The sequence below is a fragment of the Brassica napus genome, chromosome A6 (assembly GCF_020379485.1).
Source record: "Brassica napus cultivar Da-Ae chromosome A6, Da-Ae, whole genome shotgun sequence".
In the NCBI taxonomy this organism is placed as follows: Eukaryota; Viridiplantae; Streptophyta; class Magnoliopsida; order Brassicales; family Brassicaceae; genus Brassica; species Brassica napus.
Window position 1 is genome coordinate 13,289,974 of NC_063439.1, and position 8,838 is coordinate 13,298,811.

An 8,838-nucleotide genomic window follows, 5' to 3' on the forward strand; every position below is an offset into this window, starting at 1 on the left:
CGCTTTCGCGGGTCTTCACCTAGAAAATATTTTATTTCAAATCCAATGATACAAAAATCTTAAACAAGACTTGTGATTACTTTCATTGTGATTTCTTTGACCGTGTTCGTGAGATCACGGTGGGTTTGACCAGTTGTCACGGATCTGCTTGTTTCTGTGAGAGAATTTGTGATCGTGATCTCCATTGGGATTGTGATCCTCTCTGATCGCGCTTGTAATCGCTTTCATTGTGATCTATTTGCCCTGTCCGTGAGATCACCGTTTGTGAGATCACTGTTCGTGAGATCACCGTTTGTCCGTACACGTGAGATTACATGAATCGCTCAACGCATCGTCTTGGATCTGCTCATATGGCAGACCTGAAAGGCAAAGGGATTTGGTATGACAATGATGATGAGCCAATTCAGCTAACGGATGAAGATGATTCACATACGATCCGTGATTTTCAGCGCTCATTGATAGGGAAAGTTCTGAACCCTAAGAAGCAGAATGTTGTTAAGCTGATTCAGCATATCCCGACATAATGGAAGCTACAGGATCGTATTACAGCTAACGACCTAGGTAATGGAAAGTTTCTTTTCACTTTTGAAAGCGAGGAGGATCTGCAATACATACTGCAACAAGGACCTTTTCACTACAACTTCTGCATGTTTGTTCTTGTTCGTTGGGAACCAATCATCCATGACGATTATGCATGGATCATTCCGTTATGGGTTGAGATAACGGGAATCCCCTTACACCTCTGGACGTCAACGAACTTGAAGAAAATAGGATCCAATCTTGGCTACATTGACGAACATAAAATAAAAGAATCAGAAGGTCGTATGTCTATTGATGTTGATACTCGGAAGCCACTTGTATTCCATAAGAAAATCTTATCGCCTGATGGGGATGAGGTATCGATCCAAATGAAGTATGACAAGCTGTTTAAGCACTGCACTTCTTGTGGTTTGCTGAGCCATGAACTCTCTCATTGCCCTAAGAAGGAGCAGGGGTCGAGTGTTCAGATGGAGAGAGCAGATGTCTTCTCACGGGTACAGATTCCTATGGGTGAATCAGCTCGACAGCCTTTGCTGCGAGACCAAACGACCCGTGATCAGGTTGTTCGATATGATCATCAGGATAGGACGTACCATCGTAACGTCGATCCGCATTCCTCGCAAAGACGCTCAGAGGAGGAAGGTTATAGTCGTTCAGTATACGCTCGTAAAGATGTCTCTTCGGTTTGGTACGTAGGGAAGCAAGGAGGGAAAGAGAGAAGATACAAACCGGACTCGAGCTGTTATGGTTCACGTTATGCCCCTTATGATAAGAATAAAAATAAATCATGGAGGCCCAAGGATAAAGTGGAGACACAGAGGGAGATCGTGGTGGGTGATAGAGAGCCATATGCTCCTAAGTCACTCCAGTTGTGCAGTGGGTCTTCTTCAACTATACCGATGGAGATCCCAGCTGAGATCGAACACCATAATACCAGTGGAAAGAAGATAGAAAGTGTGATTATCACTCCCTCACGCCAGCTGATGGAACAAGACGACAACGTCACTAAACGTAGCAACATCAATGCTCGATCTATCACTTTCTCTCCTACGGAGGAAGAGCTTCCATACAACGCTCAAATGATAGAGGCTCTCAGTGAGATGGAGATTGTTCAAGACAACAAGAATGATGATGGTAAGGAGGCTTTGATGGATTGTCATGTCGATGATTTACTTGGACGTGATCTGATGGATTTGGAGGATGGTGTGATGCATTCAGTTCGAGTGGCTGATACGGTTTCGATTGATTTGCCGAGGAAAGAAAGAGCGAGAGGTTCTTCTTCAACAAAGGGTGGGAGAAGGTCTGGGATCCCTTTGGGTTTACCAAATAAAAAAGCTGGTTCCTTCGTCGGGGATCTCCAAAACATCGACCAAGTTTGTCAAAGGGCTCTGATCGGTCTACTCATCATCACCACAGTTCGAAGGCTTCGAGATCAAGTTCAAGTAAGGTAAATGGTTTGGAGGGGTCCAAAAACACCTCCAGACATTATCCATGAAGACACTCAATTGGAACTGTCGAGGGATTGGGAACGACCTCACAGTTCGACGCCTTACGGAGATGTGTCAGAAGCATCGCCCAGGACTCGTGTTTCTTTCTGAGATAAAGAATAGGAGGCTGTTGTTGCAAAACATTCAGGCCGACTTAGGATTTGATCATTTGCTTACTGTTGAGCCACTTGGTCTCAGCGGAGGTTTAGCTTTATTCTTTATAGATGAATTTCAAGTTAATGTTTTATTTTCGAATAACATAATGATTGACATTGTCTTTATGACGTTTGTTTATGGAGACCATGTCTTAGAACGTATAGAACATGTTTGGGAACGTCTTACGCGTTTCTCAACAACACGAAATGGAACTTGATTCATGATAGGGGGATTTTAATGAGATTACTGATCATAGCGAAAAAGAGGGAGGCAGAAAGCGCTCTGATAGTTCTTTTTTGCCATTCAAGCAGATGCTAAGTGATTGTGGGATGCTGAAATTTCCATTTACTGAGAATAAGCTTTCATGGGTTGGAAAAAGATTGGGAGGGACAACTGTTAGATGCATATTAGATAGAGCTGTGGGTAATTAGGATTGACATGAAAAGTTCTCTCACTCAGCTGTTAAGTATCTCAGGCTTTGGGTTCGAATCATCGTCCGGTCCTAGCATATATTCTCACGAAACCAGTAAGGAGAAAAATAAGTTTAAATTTGATAAGTGTTGGTTGGACAATGAGAAGCTAAGGCAAGTTATTCTGGAAGGATGGAAGTCTGAGGATCTCCCTCCTGGAGCGAATATAATGGAACATATTGCTAGTTGTCGGAAAGCTTTGAGCCAATGGAGACAAAACAATGTGAACACAGAAAAGTTAGTGGAGGAGCTTAAGGAAAAGGTAGAGGGTCTTTATGCGAATGATGATGCTACTTCTGAGGAGATATCAGAAGCTCTAAAGGAACTATCTACTGCTCTTAAGGCAGAGGAGTTGTTTTGGAGACAGAAAAGTAGGGTCTTATGGTTAAGGGAAGACGACAGGAACTCAAAATACTTTCATGCCCTAGTAAAGCAAAGGAGAGCACGTAATAGGATAAGTCAGCTCCTCGATGAAAATGGAAATGTGGTGGAGGATGAGGAGGGATTAGTAGCCATTGCTACTAGCTACTTTGGGAAAATATTTGAGTCTTCTAACCCATAGGATATAACTGATGCGCTTGCAGAGGTATCGACGACAATTACTAGGGATGTAAACGAAAGACTTACAACCCCAGTAACTGAATGGAAGGTCAAATTAGCTTTGTTCGCTATGCATCCAGAGAAATCCCCATGACCAGATGGAACGACAACCCTTTTCTACCAGAAGTTTTGGGATATTGTCAAAGAGGACTTAACTCGTATGGTTAATCAGTTTCTCTTTGAAGGGACAATGGCATAGGGTCTGAATGACACGAATATCTGTTTGATCCCAAAGACAACAAAGCCGAATGAAATGACAAAGTTTAGGCCTATTAGTCTATGTAATGTCAGTTATAAAATAATATCTAAGGTCTTATGCCAAAGATTGAAGAAGGTTCCGCCACAGAAGATATCTGAGACCTAGTCAGCCTTTGTTGCTGGAAGACAGATCACATATAATATCATGATAGCACAAGAGATGTTCCACGTTTTGCGAACAAAACCGAGGGAAGAGTTAAGCGAATGGCCATAAAAACGGATATGAGTAAAGCATACGATAGGATGGAATGGTCATTCATTGAGGCAGTAATGAGAAAGATGGGATTCTCGGAGATATGGATTGACTGGATTATGAGATGCATCACTTCGGTTAAGTATAAAGTACTCATGAATGGTGAGCCGAGGGGAAAATTGTCCCTGGGAGAGGTTTACGTCAAGGAGATCCTTTGTCTCCTTTCATATTTATTCTATGCACGGAAGCGCTCGTTAGTCTTCTTAATCACGCAGATAATCAAGGGAAGATAACGGGGATGCGAGTCACACGCGCTAGCCCCTCGGTATCTCACCTTCTCTTTGCTGATGATAGCCTTTTCTTCTATAAGGCGGAGCCTCGTGAATGTGAAGAAGTTATGAAAGTAGTTAGGACATAGAGGAAAGCATCAAGTCAATGCATCAATTTCGATAAATCATCTTTACTCTTTGGTAAAAGGATTCCAGTGAATGATCGACAGCAGATCAAAGATACACTTGGTATTCAAAATGAAGGAGGAATGGCTTCCTACTTACGAATCCCAGAGGATATTAGTGGATCAAAGTGTAAGCTATTTGCTTTCTTAAAAGAAAAGTTACTACATAGAGTGAATGGTTGGACTGGTAGATGGCTGTCAAAAGGAGGAAAAGAAGTCCTAATCAAATCTATCTTGCTAGCTCTTCCGACTTATGTCATGTCCAGTTTCCTGCTTCCTTTGGAGATATGTGAAAACCTAGCAAGTGCCATTGCACAGTTCTGGTGGAGTTCGAATCCACCAAAGAGAGGAATTCACTGGGCAAAATGGGAGAAAATGTGTGCGCCTAGAGAGGAGGGAGGAATTGGTTTGTTGTATGATCCATGAATTCAATCTAGCTCTTCTGGCTAAACAGCTCTGGCAACTTGTTCAATTTCCAAATTCATTATTGGCGAGAGTTCTTCGGGGGAAGTATTACCGTCTAAGTTTGCCTTTGCGAACTGGCGCTGTGGATACATCATCGTATATTTGGACGAGTATTATAGCGGCAAGGAAGCTACTACTTTTGGGTTTCAGGAGCAAGGTGCATTCACGATATGAAATTAATGTGTGGGAAAAACCTTGGATTCCTTCAAGGCCAGCTTAAGCAAGAGTCCCAATTGTAAACCCCAAGATGAACGTCAGCAGTCTTATTGATTTCGAGTCAAAGGATTGGGATGTACGTTTGCTGGAACAAAATGTGGATCAAGAAGACATTCCGATGATTCAAATTATGGCCATAAGCCCTACTCACTGACGGGATACTTTTTGTTGGAGCTACACCAAAAATGGCCAATATACAGTTAAGTCTTGATATTGGTTTGCTATGAATGTGATGAGAACAGATGAGGCTTTAGAATTTCTACGACCCAGTATAACTAAACTCTAAGCCTTTGCTTAGACAGTGAATGCGCCACAAAAAATTTGCCACCTTATATGCCAATTAATCTCTGGACAGGTAGCGGTAACAAGGAATCTGATACGTCGCAATATGCGATGTGATAAGTACTGCTCAAGATGTGGAGAGCCAGAGGAAACTGTTACTTATGCGATCTTTGAATGTCCACCAGCCTTACAAGCATGGACATTATCATCTACACCATCGAGTTCTCAAATCTTTCCTGTATCAAGTGTTTACGCTAACATGGATTATCTGTTCTGGAGAAAGAATAATATAATGAAGCCGGAAGATGATAGGAATCCTTATCCTTGGATAATTTGGTACATCTGGAAAGCCAGGAATGATAAGTCATCTGGAGACCCATTGGAACTAGTCTGATATGCAGAGAGTGAGTGCCAAGCTTGGAATAATGCGAAGGAAACTATATCTGCTCCTCTACAGGGACAGCCTGAAGAAGAAACACATGCCTTAAGCTTGGGTAATATCTGTATGGTGGATGGTTCGTGGACCTCCACAGCTCAGTTTAGTGGAATGGAATGGGTCTGGAAGGATAGCACGGGGAAAATTTAACTTATGGGATCCAGGAACTTAACGCGGCGCGAAACACCTTTACACTCGGAGCTAGAATTACTAAGATGGGCAATGGAGAGCATGATACAACCCTCGAACTGTCAGAGATTTGAGACGGACTGCAAAAACCTGATTGCAATGATACAAGAACCACAAGCGTGGTCCAACTTCTCAACTGAGCTGAAAATCATTCAAACCCTCCGGTTGTGTTTTTCGGACTTCAAGATCAGCTATTTACCAAAGACGCAAAATGAGATTGCAGATTGGTTAGCTAGGAATGCACGTTCTTTTCATAGTTTTCTATGTTATATTGGTTGTTCTATTCCGGTCTGGTTATCCAGACCACCTCAAGTTTGAGTAATAGAATAGCCTTTTGCTGTCAAGAAAAAAAAAAAAAACAAAAAAACAAAACTTGTATCCCATATTTTTCGTTGACTCGACAATAACAATAAATATATTTGTAATACCATGACTTATGTATATACATATTTTTACAATTTCTTAACAATACACGAGGTTGGCTCAATTCTCAAACCTTGTAAACCAATCGACGATTGTCCTTGAAAGAACACGGGTGTCCCTCAGAGGTATTGTCTTTAGCGCCTGAGCCACAGCGTCTGCTGGCGTGTAAACAGACCCAATTTGCCATTTGGGGTCCTGGAGACAACACACTGTTAACAGACCGAACAAGAAACAGAGCAATGATGTTACTAGCTCTATTTTTATACCTGTATGCAAGGTGTGAGATGGTTTCCGTTCAGCCGAACCTTTTCAAGTGTACCACCAAAAGATTCTATCCGAGGCCTCAGGGTTTCTTCCAGTAAATCAGTCTCGTCGATTGCATCAGAGTTGAATTGTACCTGAGACCATATGAATCACGCAGAGACTTCATTTCTACTAAAAATCAATGCAAGAAAACAAAAACAAATATCTGTGTGTGTGTGCGCATTACCAGTAAAGTGTGCGGAACGCTGTAGGAGCATTTGAAGCAAGTACGATTCTCAAGTGGTGATGGTCTGAATTCCGACACCCCTTGTCCAACCTTTTGATATAACAACAAGACAAAAGAGCAAAAAAAAAAAAAAATTTAAGTTCTCTTATGGCTTGGTCAATTACAAAGGAACAACATAAAACATTCTAACAACCTTGGATACTACTAGGGTAAAGAAATACCTCACCAAATACTGAGGGCAATTGATCCACCAAATTAGTAAATGACTTAAGAGCTTCTTGATCGTTGTTCAGAATCGTTTTCCCAGCGGTATCGAGTAGTGCTTTCAAGACATCACCTGAAAGGTGATAACAAGTCTCTCATCTCAACATGAAATCACATCCTAGAAAGGTTCACTTATCCTTTGCTAAGACTCAACAGGCAAGAAAGACTGAAAACATTGTTTCTACTAATAAATGGGTTAACTGAGAGAAGATCTGCATTAGAGCTTGTAGCGTTTGGTAGCAACACCTGAAGCATTTCGAGCTATTTCATATAATGGAGAAGCTTCCACGACTGGCATCATCTGCTGGATGAGAGGACCAAGCTGCAAAAGCAACATAGGCAATCTAAGATACAAGCACTGCTAGTCTTATTTCTTAAGTGAACACGTGGAGCTTCGACTCTATTGTAGCTCAGGTTATAACAATAAGTAAAGCTTAGAAGACTTATCATAAGGTAACAACCAATGAGTAATATTACCTGCTCAAAATATGGAACTGCCTCTGTGGCTGATTTGTTGTTGAATGAAATGATGGCATTAACCTTTAACAAGAGAGATCACTTTTTCTTCACTTGCTTAGTTATTATAAATAAAGACGAAGCATTTTATTGATATTAGTTCACGAGAAACCAAACCTTTGGTATCTTGTCAGAAAAATAACTTCCGGTCAAAACTTGGAGCAGCGCACCGTTACTGTCAGCATTCAGAGCACATAGCAATCATAAGATTGAGAAACAAAACATAAGGACGAAGTGAACAGATTTAGCTGAGGAGACAATAAGAGAACCTGTGACCAACAGAGAAAACAGGAAGGTTAGCTAGATCTTGAGGGTTCAAATTGGCATTTGGAACTCCAGATAAGACAATTGCGTCCAAGCAGGAGTTGAACCTCTGGTAAACCTGCTTGGCAGCTTGTTCATGATCAAAAGTGACGTTGTATGGCACAGATACAATCAAATACCCTTCTTTAGCCAGTAGCTCCTTGAGGTAACTAGAGATCACAAAATAACATCTTCCAGTTTTCTCAAGATATCTAAACCAATAAATCCATCCATCAAGGCATAAAGGACAAAAGAACCTGTAGGTGAGTTCAGGGACAGCTCCGACGAAGGCGCCTCCCAAGAACTTGATAATGGCACGCGGTTTCTTAAAAATGGGGGGAGGAGGAATTACGAGACAAGAGTCGAGCCTCGTGTAAATCTTAGTGCTACTTGCGGTGACGGTGAGAGACGCTGCTCGAGCTCGTCTGCAAAAGAGAGTGGCGGGGATCACTTTGGTACCCATGAAACTAGATGTCGCTAAGGTAAACTCCATTCTCTTGTGGAGAAAAAACAACAAACGTGTTCCTAGTAACTCACTCACTCGGGAACTGGAACAATTAAGAAATATATCTATCTATAATCCTACTATCCCCTATATATTATTTGAGAAGCATTACAACATTATTTTGTAGCCACTTGTCATCACTAAAATTAGGGGTGGGCACTTTACCCGATATCCGAAGTGGCACCCGAACCCGATCCGAAAAAACCGAACCGAAATCCGAACCGAAGTAGCAAAATATCCGAACGGGTATTGAATAAGGAGAGATTGGATACCCGAACCCGAACGGGTAATACCCGAACCCGAATGGATATCCGAAGATAACCGAACATATGTATAATTAACCTTATATTTCTAGTTTACATATCTCATTTTATATAAAATATTTATATTGATACTACACATACTTTAAGTTCATATGATGTACATACAATTACGGAAAAAATGATTTGTTACTCACTTAAAATGCATGTCAAGTTTTTTATTTCAAAAATTAACAAAAAGTTACATCCAATTTTTTTTAAAAAATAACTAAATTAATGTCTTTTTAGTTTTAAAATGTTATGTCCAAATCTATTAACCATTCAATCTATT

The 8,838-nt window shown here is 41.1% G+C and overlaps 3 protein-coding genes across 4 annotated transcripts; 2 read left to right on the forward strand and 1 right to left on the reverse strand.

Moving 5' to 3' along the window:
* Positions 1–350: 350 nt before the first annotated feature.
* Positions 351–3,215, forward strand: LOC106350280. Its single transcript, XM_048781571.1, has 3 exons — positions 351–491; positions 537–1,982; positions 2,763–3,215. The coding sequence occupies exons 1-3, from the start codon at positions 351–353 to the stop codon at positions 3,213–3,215; spliced, it is 2,040 nt and encodes a 679-aa protein (XP_048637528.1).
* A 500-nt stretch (positions 3,216–3,715) lies between these two features.
* On the forward strand, positions 3,716–4,584 carry LOC125609945. Its single transcript, XM_048781572.1, has 3 exons — positions 3,716–3,866; positions 3,980–4,107; positions 4,204–4,584. The coding sequence occupies exons 1-3, from the start codon at positions 3,716–3,718 to the stop codon at positions 4,582–4,584; spliced, it is 660 nt and encodes a 219-aa protein (XP_048637529.1).
* A 1,519-nt stretch (positions 4,585–6,103) lies between these two features.
* LOC106427183 lies at positions 6,104–8,306 on the reverse strand. 2 transcript variants are annotated; one of them, XM_022710702.2, is made up of 9 exons: positions 8,000–8,306; positions 7,811–7,912; positions 7,557–7,614; positions 7,401–7,463; positions 7,170–7,245; positions 6,881–6,996; positions 6,660–6,749; positions 6,436–6,567; positions 6,104–6,364 (listed from the first exon to the last, which is right to left on the reverse strand). In XM_022710702.2, the coding sequence occupies exons 1-9, from the start codon at positions 8,233–8,235 to the stop codon at positions 6,230–6,232; spliced, it is 1,008 nt and encodes a 335-aa protein (XP_022566423.1). In that variant the 5' UTR covers positions 8,236–8,306; the 3' UTR covers positions 6,104–6,229. The 2 variants fall into 2 exon arrangements, with proteins under 2 accessions (XP_022566423.1, XP_013723377.1); XM_013867923.3 differs by having other exon boundaries at positions 7,709–7,912; positions 8,000–8,305.
* Between the last annotated feature and the right edge of the window lie 532 nt (positions 8,307–8,838).